General features: G+C 42.7%; 1 protein-coding gene across 4 annotated transcripts; it reads left to right on the top strand.

Moving 5' to 3' along the window:
• The first annotated feature begins 1,422 nt into the window (after positions 1–1,422).
• On the top strand, positions 1,423–17,872 carry SLC46A3 (solute carrier family 46 member 3). 4 transcript variants are annotated; one of them, XM_027116591.1, is made up of 6 exons: positions 1,425–1,872; positions 2,329–2,542; positions 7,873–8,743; positions 10,197–10,280; positions 14,425–14,581; positions 16,602–17,872. In XM_027116591.1, the coding sequence occupies exons 2-6, from the start codon at positions 2,354–2,356 to the stop codon at positions 16,684–16,686; spliced, it is 1,386 nt and encodes a 461-aa protein (XP_026972392.1). In that variant the 5' UTR covers positions 1,425–1,872; positions 2,329–2,353; the 3' UTR covers positions 16,687–17,872. The 4 variants fall into 4 exon arrangements, with proteins under 4 accessions (XP_026972393.1, XP_026972392.1, XP_026972394.1 ...); XM_027116593.1 differs by lacking the exon at positions 1,425–1,872 and adding an exon at positions 3,588–3,664 and having other exon boundaries at positions 2,442–2,542; positions 3,983–8,743; XM_027116594.1 differs by lacking the exon at positions 1,425–1,872 and adding an exon at positions 3,588–3,664 and having other exon boundaries at positions 2,442–2,542.
• Positions 17,873–19,841: the final 1,969 nt, after the last annotated feature.

The raw sequence follows: 19,841 nt of genomic DNA on the forward strand, positions 1-19,841 counted from the left end.
GAGAGATAATATTTCAAGAAGGAGGAATTTGTTCAATGGCATCCAAGGCAACAGAGGTCAAGAAAGACAAGCATTGAAGTTAGGTTATGAATTTCTCAGGTAGATAAGACCTATCCAGGTCTGTTTTGGCATATTATTGACCAAGGTCATATGATCAGATTATATTGTCTTTCAACAACTTGTGCTTGGAGTTGTATGATTAAACTCTTATGAGCACAGCATTGACAATCACCTACTTAGCAGTCATTGCTTAGTGTAACTAAGATCTTTTCACCACATCTTACTTTGCTGATTTTATCAGAAGCTTAAAGGCCATTTCTTCTTGAAACTAACAAAATCTAGTAGCTACTATATTCTGTTTTGGTTTTGCCACTCGAATATAGCACTGCCTGGTACAGCACAGGTTCTTTTGAGATCAGTATGTCTATTCATGTGTCAGGTGGTAACTCAATTCTCCCACACGTTTTACTGGAATACTATGAAAACGTTTTGAACATGATATGACATCCGTGGTCTTCATTTAGCTTGGGTGTATCGTTTATATATTTAGTCCACCTCTTTTCTCTGACATTGCTAAAGTACTTCTACCTGGAGCCAATGTGATCATAAGTGGAGATACAAATACAGGTGACATCAAGTGCCGGTACTTGATTACAAGACAATTCAGAATATGCTTACGTTAAAATCTCTAGGTCATTAAACTGAAAACATAAAATTTCAAAATTCTCCTGGAGACCTCTGCCCTGGAAAATATAGCTTTTGATCCCGTGGTTCCCTGTGAATGCATTCCTCCCCCTTACAAGAAGTAGTAAATCCAGCTCGTTCATCTTCAGGTGCGTTCCTGGTGGGCTTGCTGGGGGGATGTACTGTCCCTCCTTTGCCCCGGGGATGCGCTGTATGCACACCTCGAGGGTTTCATCACAATGATCCGGTAAGGCTGTTAATGACCACCTGACAGATAAAGAAATGGACGTTCATAGCGATGAAGTAATTAGCCCAAGGTTGCATCACCAAGAAGAGCCAGCGACCACATTCCAGACCCCGGCTAACCCTGCCAGAAGCACTCTCTCTCCCGCACCCTCCACGGGCGTCCCTACCCGGTCCCCCTCTTCTGCGTTTCTCAGAGCACTTGCCTGGCCCGCACGGATGCTTCAGTGGCCTGCATCCCAAAATGTTACTTCTGCAACAAATCTCCTGTGTGCTTCCGTGAGAAGTGATACTCGGACCCAGAAAAGCTCTCTAATCTCAGAGTCCTTGCACGAACCCCGGGGCTGCAGGCTGCGGCGGCCTCACTGGGGCCTCCGGGGGCGGGCGCTCGGGAGCGACGTCGGAGCGGGCCAATCCCCGCGGGGGTGCCGGCCAAGGGGCCCAGTCGCAGGAAAGCAGGACAGCGACCGCCCAGGCGGCGGGGGACCAGCACCCCCGAGGCCCGTCTCCTGGGCCGGAGGCGATGCTCGGCTGGCGCAGCTGAGTCATAGCGAGCGCAGGCCGGGCCGCGGACCCAGCGACAGCCCGCCGACGGGTCAGGGAGCAGCTGCCCGGCGCGCGGGCCCCGCGGGAGCGCGCCGGGCGGAGCCCGCAGGGCCACTCAGGAGCTGAGCGAGGGCTGCGCGGTGAACTGTCACCGTTGTCACTCTGGACGCGGAAGTGCCCTCTCCTGTTTTGCTTTAAAATCAGGCTTGCGGTCTCCCGACCTGTGCATCTGGTCGAATTCAGCGGCAATTCCCCTTCCCATCCCAGCGCGGCGGCGCAGACCCAGCCTCCGTGCGCACTTGCTGCCCAGGAGCCCCTGAAAAGAGACAGCCCCCGAGACTCCGGCCCCGAAAACGGTCAGACCCGCGCCTAGATCGGCAGGAAGACTGTGACCGTGGGGTGAGTTAAAACAACATAAACAAACCCTTACGATTGGAAGCTGCTTTTTAAAGGCCCCCTTCCTGTCCGCTGTTCACAAGCAGCAAAATCAATAATAAACAATTACGTAATTGTCTCGTCCCCAGAGCAACCTCACTGTTTCCCTTATGAAAACCAGCTGGCAGTATTCAGTGTGGGAATTGTAGTGTGACCACTGGATAGCCAAAGTGGTAGACAGCTTATTAAGACTATCTTAAAGAATCATCTCAAGGGCGGGTTGAGTCCTTAAAGGTCCAGCTCTTAAAAATGGTAAGTATGACAGTCTGAGGTTGTTGTTGTCTTAGGAAGTGCTTACTGCTTTCTGTTCCCTAGTTTGCTTGTTTACTCCACAAAGTTCCCCCAACTTCCCCATCATTGAAAATCTAGCCTCTCAGATAAGAGTGCAACTGATTATCTCTCTCCTTTTCTTCTTAATAGAATTTCAGCTACCTACCCAAGCAAGATGAAGATTCCATTTGTGGAACCTGCCATCTGCTTTAGTGTATTTGCTATGACTTTGACTGCTCCACTGACAACACAATACGTGTACAGGAGAATATGGGAGGAAACAGGCAACTACAGCATTGCACCCGATAGCAATGTTTCTGAGTGTGCAAAAAACAAAAGCAGCCCAATTTTCACATTCCAGGAGGTAAGAAATTGAAATATTCCTAACATGTATTAAAAAGGGAATGTGCAACAGGATTTTAAAGGAAAGAGGATCCTGCACTCCTCATACATTGATCTCTTAAGGGTCACACGAAAACCCCTAAGTCCCAAGCCAAAAGCCTTTATTCTCCTTTCTGTCTGAAGCTTCCTGACACCTTTAATCTGCCTCTTCTACTTAAAACCCCCTTCTTCTGTGACACTGGCTCTTCTCCTTTGTCTCAGAAAATGTCAGGGCAGTCTCATCTCCTCCGTAGTTGTCTCCTTTCTTCTTCCCCACGGAAAGCCTGACAGTTGGGACAGGGCAGGCTGGAATGGTACTTGGTGGCCCGGGGTCGGGTGAAGCATGGGTCCTGCCTTTCCCTTGCCCACTTCCTCCCTACCCGCTTCCGCTTCACGGGCATGACCCAGTTTTCAGTGACCCCAGAAAGTGGACCATCCCTGAAGACTGTGGGCCTGGCGCCAGGGTCTGTCATGGGGTGAGGGTGGCATTCGTCATCCATCATTCGGTGTTATCAAATCAGTTTGACCCCCCAGTGCTGAGGAGCATCTGTGTGAGGATATGGGGGGTGGGGAGCACCCACTTGCGCTCTGAGGACACTGAAAATGTTCAGCCAGATACTCCAGAGCCCTTCCTTCCCCAGGTCCAGCCTCCTCCCCCAGGAGGTACGGCGCCAGTCTCCATTCCCTTAGGCAGTCTTTACCAGTCTACCAGTGTCCAAATGCAAAGCAGAGAGAGCATCCAGATTTGGAAATCCCCCCCCCCACCGCCCGCCATGCCTGAAAAACAACCACACTTGTAAACTTTGAACTCTTCCCCTTGGGAATATTTTATGATGGCAAAAGAGTGGTGCTGCTTCCCCAGTCAAAAGATGAAGAGTCTAAGGGACTCTGAGTCATCTGCACCCATGGAGAAAAGAACAGATTATTTCTGAACAGCCATGCAGATATCAAGGTTCTGGCCTAGAGTGAGGTCATAAAAACAGAAGGGCCAACAAGGGGCTTTCCTCTTGGTTTTGTCTCCCTTTAAGAATGTTTCCTGTTACATGTATATATCTCCAGGGAGTAAGAAGGTTCCAGAGGTTCATCAGTTTCTCCATTTCGTACGGTTGAGTTCCTTCACCAGCCCCCTGGGAGCAGTGGGAGGGACAGAGGAGAGGACTTGAGTGTCTGGAAAGGTCGGCTGTCCTCACCCTCTAGAGTGACGGGAGACGGGCCTTGGTCCAGCTGCTTTGGTGACCTCTGTGACTGTGCAGGTGATGAGTGTTGGCCCCGCTCCCTGCCTAACCCAGCTGCTGAAAGCCCCCCACTGCCCAGAGCAGGGGTCTCATTTTGAAGATTTCTGCCAAATTTTTTGATCGATCGACTGCTGTTTCACTGGATTAATGTTCAAGAGAACATACCGCCCTAGATCCTTGCCTTACAGTCGGTGCGCTAGAGCTATAGGTGCTTCTTCTAAGATTGGGGAACCAGAAACCACCCCACCCACAACTGGGACAGGGCGTGGCGACCCACTCACCACTCGCTCCTTAGGACAGAGGAACACCTCCTTCTGACCCCTTCCCTGGATCCTGTCCCTGCTCAGCTTCTCAGAGAATGTTCTGCCCCCTTTAAATCCGAGAACAAATGTTCCCTGTTCTGTGAGCTTCCACTTAGAGATCTGTGGACTGTTCTTGTAACCCTAAAAATAAGAGATGTCATAGTACAGGGTCAGCCCCTGATAAAATAAATAAATGATTTTTTCAGCTCAGATTTTTCTCAGATCTCTCCCGAAAGGTCAGTTGTGTGTAAGAACACAACGTGTTGAACCTCTGTTACGCTGTTTGTATTTAACCTTCCCACGTAACAAATATACACACTTACATACGTATTGGTATGCAAGATGGTGTCATGAATTTCAGGGTACAAATAGAAGAATAAGCGGAGCGATTTCACTTATATTTAACATTTTGAAAGTCTATTTGGATGAAAGTCATACTTTTCAATCTATCTGGGGTTAAGGTATATATAACATATATATTCATATGGATATGGATCTAACCTATCTTTCAAATCTTCAAGTTTTCTGAGCCCCGTGACTGTAAGTACAACTACATACTTCTCTTGGGCGATGAGATTAATCTCTAAAAGGCCTCTTAACAAAGTGGCAAGGCTGTGGAAGGAAACTCTTGGCAAAGGGCAGAGAGTAGGGAATTCTGGGATGTCTATTGACTTTTGTGGAGGAAGGAATTTTTAAGCCCCTTACCGCCCTCTCCTTCCCTTGTAAATGATTGGTTTTGAAGTGTTACACCGGCCACTGTGGCCTGTTCTCTTCAGGCAGCTTTCAAGATAGGGACTCTGCCGCTGGAGGGGACAACTTCGGGTCACCCAACAGATCACGAAGTTGTTCTCGCTCAGGAATTTATTTATAAACCTTTTAATAACACAATCCCTGGTTACCAGCAGGTAAGGAATACCTTCTGCTCAACTGGAATATATGCATTTTAGCCTATGAAATTGTGCCTTCCTTAAAATTGATAGCACTTTCCTTAGTTTATCCCCGTCTCAGTACCTTGTCATTCTGTTCAATCTTGTATAGGAAATAGCTTTTTTTTTTTACTCTGATTTCTCCCATCTACCCTACTATAACACGTAACACAAAATTCTCCAGAGTTTATAATGTTCAAACACAATTTCTTCTGTCTCAACATTGATTTATGGTTGAAATATGCTTTGAGTTTGTTAAGATCTGAATTTCACAACATGGTTTGCAGATGAGGTGAGTAGTCTGTGTAACAGACTGGGTTGGGATGACAGTAGGAAAAAAGGAGGGGACAGGACTTAGGCGGAGACGTGGAAATGGGAGGAGGAACCCCAGACTGGAACATCTTGCTGAGGAGTTGATTAAACGATAACTTTCATTTATTTGTTTATTCAATAAATATTTACTTGATGGCTTCTGTATCTGTAGGAGATACAAAGATGTGCTCAAAAGATCTAACCTAGTAAAAATGAAACAGCACTGACTGTATGAGGGCCCTGTGTGGAGCACCTTATATTGACTTTAATTTTAAGTCTCCTGACAGCCTGCAAGATTGGGACTGTTGACATTCCCTCTGGTCAGATGAAGAAGCTACAGAGACAAGTCATTTGGTCAGGATCACACAGAGCATGCAAGCTACAGAGGCCTATTTTACTCGATGGTTTGTTCAGTTAATCAATCTGTCTATTGAGTACCTACCCTCCCTGGAAGCGCTGTTCTTGGAGCTGGTGATACTATGGTGAAGAGGACAAGGTTTCACCCCAGCCGGGAGCTTAGATTGTAGGAGGGAAGTCACACAATGCACAGATCGAATAAAATATAATTTCCTGTCAAGGAGCCGGTGAGTCTCTAAGGAGAAGAACAACAAGGATAAGGGGCTGGAGCGCTGGGCGGGATTAGTGGGTTGCTTTGGATTGAGTGACGGTCAGGGAAGGCCCTTCTGAGGAAGTGGTTTTGAACTGAGGAAGTGAGCTGTGCAACGATCAGGCAGAGGGAACAGCAAGTAGCATGGAGGTTTGTGGGATGGCTTGTCGGCCGAGAGGAGTGAGGAAGGGGAGATGAATCAGAGGCTCCGTGACGTGGGGTCGCCCCTCGCCGTGGCAAGGAGTTTGCATTTATTCCAGTGTAAGGAAAGCCACTGGGGGGTTGGCAGAGGAGTGACACGAGCTGATGTGTGTTTTTAAAGACCACTCAAACGGTGGTGTACAGAACTGACTGTATTTGAATCCAGATTCCTCTGACTCCAGAGCTCAAGCTCTTAATCAATACACAAAAAAATACAGCTGGGGAATGATAACTGTTCTACGAGAAGGTTCAGAAAAAGGAGTGATGACCCCTGTTTGAGAATTTCAGGGAAATCTAGGTGGGACCTGACTATGGACTGTGCCTGGAGCATAGACCGTATCTGCGGGGAGAGTGGGGATAACGCTGAAGATGAGATCAGGCCACGTCTCGGGGGCCTTAAATACCAGGCTAAGGAGTGTGGACTTTCCCAGGCAGTGGGGAGACACTGCAGCTTCTGAGCAGGTGAGAGACATGCCGATAGTATGCTGTGGTGCTATGCAACATGTGCCCAGCAGTAGTGTCTGTGATCTGCAAAGTGGTAAGATTGACATTATATTCTGAATTGAATGAAGAGACCAGTTAGATGCCAGGGTGGTCCAGGTGAAAACCAATGGTCCAGGTGAAAACCAAGTGGCAACTATGGGACCATCAAGAAGGTAAAGTGAGCAACTTTAGCGGGACAGGATAGATTGTGTTGGGGGGCATGGACGAAGGGAAAGGCTAGAAGCAAAGATGACTGAAGTTTGGGGTTTGAGTGACCAGAACATCTCCTGGCAACATGGAATGGCTTGAATTATATAAATACATAAAAATAAAAATAGGCTCACTATTTTAAAAAGCCATTAATTCAGTATCTGATATTTCTGTGGTTAATCATAGTTTTGTGGTTTTTAGGGTGCTTTCTAAATATTACATGAATAAATCTTCTTTAAAATGAGTTTAGTAATCTCCATTATAGAAACGGCACATATCCTTTAATATAAAGTTTGGAAAATACAGAAAAGTGGTGAGAAGAAAATGCTTTTAAATCACCCCAAGTTCTTCCCATCATATACCTAGTGTCACGATTGTTACATCTGCCAATCCACGTGTACGTAGTTGTTTTGGGCCTCAGGAAAGTTGAGTTTAGCTCACTCCTTAGTTCATGGCATGCTACCATCTTTAGTCAATACAAAGCTCCTCTTCGAGTTTTATCTTAATTTTTAGTAAATAAAGGAATATTTGTGGAGACACGTGAAAAGGACAACTGAGCTCTATCTAGATAAAGGCCTATCAGATACGATGTTTACATGTGATATTCATTCCCCTTTAGACAGAAAGGTGTATCCTGGGAAAGGGTACCGTTCTTGCTTCAGAACAATGGTCATGATCCCTTAGTGCTAACTGTTCACAGAAGAAGGAGAAGTCACTACATAACCAGTCCCTGAGGCCTTGGGTTCTGCGGATCCTCTATGTAAGTCAGACATACACCAATACACACACTTCTATTTTTACGGATTAATGTCTCCACTGTGGTACCTGAATATTGTGACTGAGCATTGATGATTGTATCACCTCTTGATATTTGCCTTGTGAACTGGATGAAGATTTAAGCTATATCAAACCCATGCACTAGAGATTCCCCATCCCTGACCTACTGGCAATATCAAGAAAAAGTATGTACCAGGGTATTTTTAGGCATATTGTATAAGCCTCTGTAAACACTTTGTCTTCTTTTTATTTATTTGCAGGAAGTTCAGAAAAAAGTGTCTCTTTTTAATCTGCAGATGGACATAAGTGGGTTAATTCCTGGTCTCGTGTCTACATTCATGCTTCTGTCTCATAGTGACCACGGAGGACGAAAATTCCCTTTGATTTTGTCTTCTGTTGGTGCTCTTGCAAACAGTGCTTGGCTCTGTTTGCTTTCCTATTTTGCCTTTCCAATCCAGCTTTTGATTGCATCTACCTTTTTGGTTGCACTTTGTGGCAATTACACCACACTTCTGGGAGCCTCTTTTGCCTACATAGTTGATCAATGTAAAGAAAAGAAACAAAGAACAATTCGAATAGCTATAATTGACTTCCTGCTTGGAATTGTCACTGGATTAACAGGACTGTCGTCTGGCTATTTTATTAGAGAACTAGGTTTTGTGTGGTCGTTTTTAATTGCTACTATGGCTCTTACTGTTAACTTGATTTATATTTTATTCTTTCTTGAGGATTCGATGAAAGAGCCTTCATCTCAGAATGTTTCTGTATCATGGACTGAAGGCTTTAAAAACTTATTTTACCGAACTTACATGCTTTTTAAAAATAATTCTGGTGAGCAACGATCTTTGCTCTGTTTGTTGCTTTTTACAATGATCACTTATTTTTTCGTGACAGCTGGCATTTCCCCCATTTTTATCCTTTATGAATTGGATTCACCGCTCTGCTGGGATGAAGTTTTAATAGGTTATGGATCAGCGTTGGGTAGTGTCTCTTTTTTCAGCAGTTTCCTAGGAATATGGCTTTTTTCTTATTGTATGGAAGATATTCACATGGCCTTCATTGGAATTTTTACCACCATGGTAGGAATGGCTATGACTGCTTTTGCCAGAACAACATTGATGATGTTTTTAGGTAAGTTACAAATGTAGCCTAGAACTGTGTATTGATGTTTACATAAAATGAATTTAGTCTGTTGGGTGAGAAACTTTAATATAAAATTCTCTATTTAATGCATTTTAGTTCAAGTAAAGGTAATTTGTTTAAAGCTAGCTTTCCAGAAGCTGAAAACCAACTGACTTTAAAGAAAAAAAAAAGTTGAATAACCACAATTTTCCAAATTTGCACATTTGCCAAAAAATTGTTTTGAGGAACATTCTTCTTGTGAATCAGTCCTTCAAAATAGCATTCACCAACTTGAATATTTCTTAAAATGATGCTAAGAAGGCTACAATTTTAAGACAAGTGTCTAAAGTATACTCAAAAGATACATTAAAAAAATTCATTGAATATATTCAAGAAGATTTTGCAAATTGATCTTTCAGCAAATTGGTCATTTCATGAATTGGCTTTTGAGGAATCACTTTCTGGCAAATAGGACTGCTTCCTTAACTAGGGCTTGAGTGAGATACTGTGTTTGAAAGGGTTAAAGGATCTGTTAAAGTGGGACCTCAAGAAAGATCCAATTTAGTCTTTTTCTACAAAGGCAGTGTTAACCTCTTGCTACCTTGCAGGGAAGCAGAGTGACCAAACAGAATTGGGCTTAATTTCCATCTACAGCACTAGGTGACCTTGGGCAAGTTACTGAACTACTCTGAGCCCTTGTTTTTTCATCTATAAAATGGGCATAGTGGTACCTAAGTCAGAGGGTTATAACGAATATTAGAAGAGATAACTGTAAACCACTTAGCGCAATGCCAAGGGTTCAGTAAATGCCAGTTCTCCCTCCCTGTTTCCCTTGGAGTTGCCAACTCCAAGTAAGTTAATATATGTGAAAACATGATGAAAACATAAATTGGTCTGCAAATGTAATATCTTACCATTTTGTCATATAACTAAAAATGCTACTATTAAGGGACATAATTTAAGAGCAGAGGCAACTTGTGTTCGTGAAATTATTCACCCACAAAGATGAAGAAGAAACCAATTTACCAATAAGTAGATCAATATAATAAAAGAATTTTAACGATGAGAATGCCAAGTCTGAAAGAGCAAAAACAGAAAACAAAAAATTTATTAACAGTCGCAACCTGCTAAACATGACGTTACTCTAATAACTAGGGAAACAGATCCATTTCAAGTGGCAGATTATATAGATCTGGACCTGTAACTTCCATGAACTCTTGTTCTCTGCACTAGAATAAGAATTTAAGAGTAAACTTAAACTTGAGAGTAATCTTAAACTGACGTGTCTATAGTCTATCTTAATTCATTAAACAGAATTCTACCATTAATTAATTCATCCGTTAGATGCAATGAGTTAAGATGCTTATAGAAAATGAAGTATTTAGAGATTAAGTGTTCCACCTTTAAAATGGACCCTTAGTTTTCTGATTCAGCCAGTAATTTCCAACTATTCCTCTCACAGTCAGGCTGCCATTCCTTTTCACTGTTGTGCCATTCTCTGTTCTACGGTCCATGATATCAAAAGTGGTTCGTTCTACTGAACAAGGTGAGTTTAATTTGCTTAAGGAACAGAATGAATCTGTGATCTGTACCAACTCGTATCTGTGTACAATCAGTGTTTGATTCTTCAGGATATTCTACAGCCCTTTTTCTGCACAGAACTCCTTTGGAATTGGTAGGGGCTGTGTTAGGAGAGCTTATACTCAAGCAGGGGAGCCCCTGCCCGGGCCCGGTGCTTTAGAGGGCTTTCTCTGGAGCTGCCCCGCCCCAAGGGGAGGGGAGACCTCAGGGCCAGGCGATATGCCCCCGGGAGCCCACAACACTCCCCCCTTCTAGGCTACGCTCTGGGTACGTGTACGTGGGTCCCCATAACTCCCAGCTGAACAGCTCATATCCAGTGAATGCCTTGATGATCCTCTTTCTCAGACCTGTTCTCCTGAGGGTAGACTGTGACCCCAGTGTGCTCTCCTGTACACCAAAGGGGTAGCCAAAGGGTGACTCTTGACAGGAGGGTCTGGCCCAACCTTGGAATCGCAGGGTGGGGTGTCTACACCCACGTGTAAATGGCCCTTTCTGAGCAGAACAAGAGGTAGAATACGATGTGGGTGGCTGCAGCCTGCAGGCTGGGGACTGGAGGGTGAGGGCCAGCTCTCCCAGGGCTGTCATGTTCCACATGGAACTCTAAAACGTCTGAGAATTCTAAGTTTGTGTCTGACCTCCAAATCATTAGGAAGGTATTTTCTCAGAGCAGGGAGACAGGACCTACCTTAGTTAACAGTCTGTTAGTCAAAATTATAACTTTTTTTTTTTTGGCTGTGCCACACGTCTTACGAGATCTCAGTTCCCCGACCAGGGATTGAACCCAGGCCACGTCAGTGAAGGCCCAGAATCCTAACCACTAGGCCACTAGGGAACTCCCAGAATTATAACTTTTAAATACTTAGAACTTGTAGGCTTCTAATTGTATTCTTACGCTGGATCCCCCAAATGTCAGAGCTGGGCCTGAGTCAGAGTCCCAGAAAAAACAGCATCCCACTCAGCTGATTCAATCAAGAGACTTCAGGGAAGGGCAGCACAGAGGAGAGGACGGCCCAAGGAGGGAGGGAGCAGAGAAGAAACTGCATAGCCTTCTCCTCCGGGACCCCACTGACCAAGTCCAAGGAAGTCCAAGTCATAATATCTGTGGGGTCAGCCTCCCGAGCACAGAGCAGGGCACAGAAGATCCAACAGCTGAAGGGGAGGACAGAGAATGACCAGTACAGAAGGAAAACAAAAATTAAATCTCTAGTTAGGACTGGGTACTTGTTAGATACTAGGCATATGTGGTTGACCTCCTTTTGCTTTGATCATATGAATATTATGAGACCTTGGAGCTTTCTTTTGTTCCATGTCTTAGCCTGGTGCAAATGTTCATATCAAGTGTTTATGAATAATTCATAATTATGCTATTGTACTTATGGCCCTTTAGTCAACACTGGAGAAGACTGCATAATTCAATAAGGCTGAAAATACATTTCTTGATTCTTTTCCACTCATAAGATGTAGCACATATTCACACAGCTGTTTATAGATTGTGTGATGAGGATTAATTGGAAAACCACTTAGGAATATTAAAACTACAGTATGTAAAAACCTACCTGCTTCCTTGAATTATGCAATGGTTTCTTAGATACGACACCAAAAGCACAACAAAAAAAGAAAAAATAGATAAATTAGACTTTATCAAAATTAAAAACTTTTATGCTTCAAAGGACACCATCAAGAAAGTGAAAAGACAGCCCACTGAATGGGAGACTATATTTGCAAATCGTACGCCTGATAAGGAACTTGTATCCAAAATATATAAAAACTATTAAAACTCAGCAATAACAAGAAAATCCAATTAAAACATGGGCAAAGGATTTGAACTGACATCTCCCCAAAGATGTACAAATGGCCAACAGACACATGAAAAAGTGCTCAACATCATTAGCCATCAGGGAAATGCAAATCAAAACCACAGTGAGACCCACCAGGATGGCCAAGATGAAAAAGCCCATAAGAAGTGTTGGCGAGGATGTGGAGAAACTGGAGCCCTCATACGCTGCTGTGGGAGTGTAAAATGGTGCAGCCGTCTTACAAAACAGTTTGGTAGCTCCTCAGACAGTTAAACAGAGTTACCTTATGACTCAGCAATTCCACTCCTAGGTATATACCAAAGAGAAATGAAAACACATGTCCACACAAAATCTTGTACACACACGTTCACAGCAGCATTATCTGTAACAGTCAAGAAGCATAAACAATGCAAATGTCCATGAACTGATGAATAAACAAAATGAGGTGTGTCTGTCCAACGGAATATAATTTCGCACTAAAAAGAAATGAAGTAATCATAAGTTGTGCTGCTCAGGGAAGTTCAGCAACAAGCTAGAGCTACTTCATGAGATGGTTGTTTGTCAGAACACAGCAAGGCCTGACCGAGTTCCCAACAAGAAAGGACTCAAGCGGCTGCATAATAGGATTAGCACCATACCACCCGTCCCCGGCTGTAGCAAGGGATCAGAAATAAAATGAAACAATAACGTAGATACATAACTAGGAGAACTTCTTTCCAATTAAACTAACTTCCTGTACTGTCATAAATCATAGAGGCAGTAAGTCCATATGCTGCTTGATGACTGGTAATTGCCCTTGAATGAAGCTTTTATTCATTCATTTGACAAATATATATTAAATGTCTACCAGGTGCCAGCACAGCTACGCCCTGGGGACACAGCAGTGAAAAAAGCATATGTGCCCTTGACATTGACAGAACTTTCATTTTGGTCAAAAGAAGACATATCTCTGATAACCCAGCATTCTGCATAGAGATGTTTGTTTTATGAACATGTGTCCCGTTGTTCAGTGAAGACTTTGAAGCAATGTATGAGAATATGTATAATAAAGTGAAAGTTTAAATAGATAAAAGTCAATACACAGTCTAAAAGATCAAGACCATGGGGAAAGTTAAAGTCTAGACGTGTAAACTATAACCAAGCTAGATCCTCAAGCTTGCCCTTTTCCTTCCTATCAGTCCAATCAAACACAATTATTTAGAGGATTTGCACTGTCTGTAAGAAAAATATATTACAATTTGTCATGGAAAAGTAAACTTAGCAAAGTAGGGAACAAGCAATGGCTTAAGAGTCTGCAGAAACTACGTAGGAACTTATGCCACGGAAGCCACAGAGAGCTGAGAACAGCCACAATTGTAGTGATGCAGAATTTGACAAAGAGGAAAAAAAGCACATCAAGATGACCAGCTGTCTTTCGTAAGTTTCACTCTTCAGTCAGTATGGTCTTGGATTCCAGACTAAATTCAAAACTTGTAGAATAATGACCATTTCTCTGATTGTGAGCTTGGGCCGACCATGCAGCCATTTCAGGCTTCTTAAGCAATGCTCCATGGCCTGCCCTTTCCCACACTCGGCATGTGGCAAGCGGGAAGGACAGCAGAGTCCCCTCAGAGGGGAGCCAGTTGTAAGCACGTAAGACAGAAAAATACGTTTTAAAGAATCACTCAATGTCAGACTGTGGCATAACCTTCACTAGAGCACCGGGCACTTATGTAGTTACTTGATGAGTCACACAGGAATCTCGTGTGACTGAACTTTTTGTTACTCTGGAGGAAGAGAGCAAATTCAAATTGCAGAATGTATGGTAAGAAGATTATCTCTCTGCCTTGCCTGTCACTCTTGCCAGATCTGACTTGACCTTTCAGAGGGCCGGTGGGTGGGACGTTGCTTGCCTGGGAGCCATCCTGCCCCTGCAGGTGTGTCCCAGATTAGCGCAGGGACTGAGAGTGGAAGGTGGCACCACGAACCTCAGGGGCAGGTGGGGCTGCGTCTTAGGCTGTAGCAGGGACGGGAGATGCGGCAGATTCCACACGCCTCAGCTTCCAGTGCCTCTTAGCTTTGCCGCACGGACCCTGGAAGTACTGACTCCAGCTCCTCTCACACCAGGTCCAGGGAGAACTCCTGAGCTCCGTTGCTTCACCCACAAAACGGGTGACTGCCTTCTCAGGGATTTTGAGGGAGTAGCTTTCCTTCACCAAGCAGTGCCCCCAGGGCTGCACTTTTCACTGAGTAGCCATTTTCTGCATTATTTTTGTTTGTTGTTTTGTAACTCAGCCTTTTCTCTCTCTCCCTCCACACCCTGACCCCAAACAGGCACCATGTTCGCTTGTCTCGCTTTCTTAGAAACACTTGGCGGAATCACTGCGGTTTCTACTTTCAACGGAATTTATTCAGCCACTGTTGCTTGGTACAAAGGCTTCGTCTTTCTGCTCTCCGCTGTTTTATTACTAATTCCAGCCATCAGTCTATGGTATGTCATTACTTTTTATCCTTTTATCAAAGGATAGATGGATTGAATTCCCTGACCTCACCAGTGCAATTACATAGATCTGTTGAAGTTTTGCCTTGGAATGTACTTTTCTCAAGAACTTTTAGACATGAAGACATCTGTCAATAATTTTGGAGACTTAGAAAGAAAGAGACAGTGGTGTGGCCAACCAGGACTAAGAGAAAGAAACACTGGGTTAGACAGAGACTCTGAGAAGTTACCCCTTATCTTTAAATATGAACAACTGATGAATTTAGTGTCTAAGAATATATATGTATTATCAGTACATATATATTCATATGTATATTCAATACACATATATTCTATGAATATGTATATACATATATATACATTCAAACAATGACTTCCTACAGTATAATATCCCCTGAAGGTCACAGATTACTCTAAGAAGATATACTTTAATACAGATCCTTGGGTAAATGACAAGAGCAGATAGCATGCACTGGATATTAAGAATTCTCTTTCCTTTACAGAGAGTTGGCTTATTTGATGATTTCCTTTTCAAATGTAAATATCCAAGTAAATACAAACTACAAAATTCTATTTGTGAATAGTACATAGAATAAAAAGACCAGAGGCATAAACTTACAAGAAATATGTATTCTCCCTGTCCCTTTCAATGAACAAAATGTGTAAGCCAACTAGATAAGTGGTTGTGAAAACGCACAAGCAAATATATTTGACACATTCTCTGGGGCCCAAGCATTGAGCTAAGAGCTCATTAACCTGCCTCTGCTGGGCTTGCCCATTTCACACGGCTGCCGCAGAGCAGGGTGATGGGGATGGGTAGAAGGTGGGGCACAGGGTCTGGCATCTGCCTTCCCCTAAGCACTGTGGGCTGTGGCTGCGTGGGAGGGAGAACAGAATCTATCCACACAGGCTTTAAACTCTGCCATGGCTGTGAACTCCTTAAAGGGCTGGCCTGCGTCTTATTCAGAGTAGGACCTCAGTACATACTGTCTCAGTGGGATGCTGATACCTAGATCTGTGTTAGGAGGACTACAATAGTATTTACGGTTCCTCTGTAACTGTGATGAAAAGCTATTTTTACTAGGTATCTTTTGAAAAGGAGACTATCACCTATTGAATTGGCAAAATTAAAACTCCATGCTTTGCTAGTGAGCACGTGATGAGACCATCAGCCTTATACTTTGCTGGGAGTAGTGTTATTCGGCATTATCGTTCTTGGAAAGCAATTCATGAACATGTATCAAAAGCTTCCCAAAAAAATTCATGGTATTTGAACCAGTGATCCCATTGAGAATCCTATCCTGAGGAAATGATCAGAAATGTCAAAAATTTATATATAAACAAGTTCATTATGACAAAAAATATTTTAATGACCAAAATGGCCAATAACAGGAAATGGTTAAGTAAAGGATGGTGCATCCGTATCATGAACAATGACTTTAGTAAGAACTGTATTACATGGGAAGTAGAATAATGGGTCATGTTAATTTTATTCTTCATATATTTATAAATACTCTGTTATGAACACATATAACTTTTATAATTGGAAAAATCAGTGCAGAGAGATTAAAGGTCATTGTGCTTTTAATAATGCATCTAGTGTAAATGTAGTTGGTCTTCTGAGATTTTTTTTTTAATCTGTTCAATATTTTTAAAATTAAAATTGCAGGTTATTTTCATTATTTCCTGATGTCTTCTATCCTAGCTTCAGTTATAGGTATTAAACATGAACTTCAGTAATAGCTTTAGTTACAACTATTTTATGTGGACTATGTGGTGGAGACAATGGGACAGATGGACATTTTAGGGATCTGGAAGGGGAAGAACTCATGTAGATTTTTTTAATTTTTATTTTCAGAAAGCTATGCATAACAAGCCTGTTAGATTCAAAATACCAGTATCCTCCTTCTTTGTGTAATTTATTAAAAGCCATGTAACCAGGGAAAAGATGGAATACAGATTATTTATTATTTATGTATTGCCTTAATCGATGTCTTATTTGCTTTGGCAGTGCTGTCAAGTGCATCAGCAGGAATGCGGGAAGCTATGTCCTTCTTATACAAGAAGAATCCAGCGAAGACACTTCAGACAGATGATTAATTGTGAATAAAAAAAATCCAAATGCTCATATCATATACCCTTGACTTCTGAAGGATATAAACTAGCTCCACAATCAGTACTTCATGAATAATCAATGCTGCAAGTCCTTTCTTCTAAACTAAACAGTCAGAAATAGTTGCTGCTCTAGCTTCTTACAGCACCGTGCACTTTGAGCACTTTATGAAGACCACGTGACATATTCCCAGTAGATAAAAGAACAAATCTCAAGACACCTCCCACTTTGGGATTTACCAAAGAAACTGAAACTTATCGGTATAAAATGGGACTAAGAAATCTGATACAATCAAAAGCAGTAATCTCCCTGATATACTCCAGTCTCTCACATTAAGACCAAGAAGAACTCTTTGTCTGACTCAGTTTCTTCATCTGCAAAATGACTTTTTGACCCCTCTCAAAGATTTTGAAGGCATAACTGTTGAAAATTACGATGTCAGTCGCTTATAGGAGAATGATAGAAGTTTCAAGTATTCATAATATAATTTTCTTCTACTTGGGTAATGCTTTGTTTTTTAGAGCCCATCAAGGTGTTAGTGATAGTCAAAGCTCTCAGTAGCTGCAATATCCTTCAAAGGGAAGCACTTTAATGAATACATTTTCACTTTTCCTAATATGTTTCATCAGTGACAGGCATGATAATATTTCCATAAGTAACACAGGGGTGACTGAAAAAAGAGATTACAAATAGTTCCTACAGAAATGTAAAAACTGAGTAAACAGGCAATCATGATGTAAAGTAACTAGTACTTATAGAGTCAATATTCACTCCTTCTTTCTGTCAAAGGGTATCCATCTCTTACTGCCTTATACTCATCCTGGGACCACCATGGTCCCTGAAAACACCGCATCCTCTCCTGCCTCCTGTCTGCACACAAGGTTCCACTGGGCCTTCTTCCCTCCCTACGTTGAAACTTTTAAGTCTCAGCCAAGGCATTGCTTCCGCTTCCTCCGTGTCCCTTCCGAACATTTCTACCCTCCCCTCCTGCCCACCTCCACCCCCCCACCCCCGTCCCTGCAGGGCCCCCACAGCTCTCTGGGTACTGCCATCCAAGCATTTTCCCTTGTCTTGTAATGTCTGTTCCCCTACTTGACAATGAGCACCTTGAGGACAGGGACAATCTTTGATTCCTCATTATATCCACAATAAAATTTGAATTAAATGAACACAGAGTTTTGTTTTCACTTGTAAAAATCATTTAAAGCTATATATAATGCATTATGAGAGTAACCACTGATACCATGCCATAGTCATTAAGCCAGCCTTGCAAATAAATTGAAAAATATGTAGCCCATATGCATTTATATTTTATGGTATTTTCACAGGTCCTTCAATATCTCCCATTTTCTAAGTTTCCATATATAATAACACAAATGTCTTGAAGTACACCTAGCTGATTAACTCCTTTGTAATCTCTTGAAAGTAGGTAGTCTTCTGTTTCATAACATTGTTTACGGCTTTTTCCTGTAAGGTAATCAATGATTGCTTGACCAGCAAATAGCACTCACAATTTAAAAGACTGGAAATTCTTTTTTCCAAGACCATTCCCTTCAGGTTTAGCTAATGTCTTCTGGGCTATTCTCAGATTGACTGACGGATTGATTTTTGTTTTACTTCCTGTACAATGCTCTTCCCAGAACAAAAGAAAAAGTACTTTATGGTTTACAAAATGCTATGTCAAGTTATTTTACCCTCTTAATAACCCTGCAAAGCAGATCTTCCTTTTTCCCATTTTATGGACAAGGAAGGCAAGTCTCAGGCTTCACCTGACCATGGTTATTCAGCTACCACTAAGCAACAGTATTACACACAGATGGATTTGGCACTGCTGAGGTTCTTCACAGAAGGGTGTGACAGATTATAAATCCAATATTGAGAATTGTATCAAGAAGAGTATAAAGTGCCCCCCCAAACACATAAGCACTACCATTACCCAACTAACTGCCCATAAGATTGACTTTTTTGAGGTTAGATAAGGTCTATAACAAAGTCCCTTCCAGCTCAACCTTCCCTGATTTTACACATTCCACCTGAAGTGAAGAGAACACACATGGGAATGTTTAATACAGTGGGAGGATTAACAGATAGTTTCTCAGTTGAGCAAAGACCATTTGAGATGCAGTAAGTGTATAAGGGGACTGGACTGGGGTAGCCCAGGGTAAGAACACAGCATGAACGGGCTTAGCCATCTCCAAAGAGTCTGTCCTAAGCGATAATTAGTAAATGGGATGCCAGGAGCCTAGAGAAGCATGCAAGCTGATGGGGGTATTTAGCCAAGACATGGGGTGGCAGGGGTGGAGGGGAAGCTATTATCTAACCTCCTGTAATGTGACTGATTATCTAACTATCTGAACAAAGAATATTAATGGATGACTTGTTTTTATGGCATCTATATAAAGAGGAACCAAAAGGAAAAACATGTTCCTTTCATCTAGGACTGTACAAGGGCGGTTAGGTATACCACAGCTAACAGAAATAAATATTTTCATCACTCGGGAGGGTGTATTTCCGTTTCTATGAGGCTGGACTATTCAGTAGGATCCTCCATAGCCTGTACTGCACAACACAAGGAACCCCTTTTCTCCACTCCTATGCTCACTAAATAATCCTCTGGTTACTCACTCAGTATCCAAAAATCTTGCTAATAACAATAAGGTGCCCTAAGTTCAGTCTTTCTTAAAGAAATGTCTGTGTCTCAGGACCACCTGAGGAATTTTTTAAAAATCTCTGGAGATTCTAATTCACTTGGTCTGGAGTGGGGTCTTAGAATCTATGAAAAAAAATCTCCCCAGGTGACAGACACACATTCAGATCTGGAAACTACTGCCCTAGATAAGTGCTTCTCATTCCTAAATGCACACTCAGACAATCAGCATGGGCGGGCAGTTAAACAAAGACAAATACCAAGCCTTACTTTAGGCCAGTGGTTCTCAGCCTTGGCTGCTGGGCAGAACTGCCGGGGAGTTTTAAACACCGCCAATGCCCAGGTCCCAGCCCGGGCCAACCAAGTCAGAATTGCTGGGAGTGGGAGGCAGACAACAGTAGTTTTTCAAATGTTCTCCAGGTGATTCCAGTATGTGGCCAGGGTTGAGAATCACTGCTCTAGATCAGGGGTCAGCGAACTTTTCTGTAAGT

The sequence above is a fragment of the Aethalodelphis obliquidens genome, unplaced genomic scaffold (assembly GCF_003676395.1).
Source record: "Aethalodelphis obliquidens isolate GAN/ISIS:26980383/991018 unplaced genomic scaffold, ASM367639v1 scaffold16, whole genome shotgun sequence".
Classification (NCBI taxonomy): domain Eukaryota; kingdom Metazoa; phylum Chordata; class Mammalia; order Artiodactyla; family Delphinidae; genus Aethalodelphis; species Aethalodelphis obliquidens.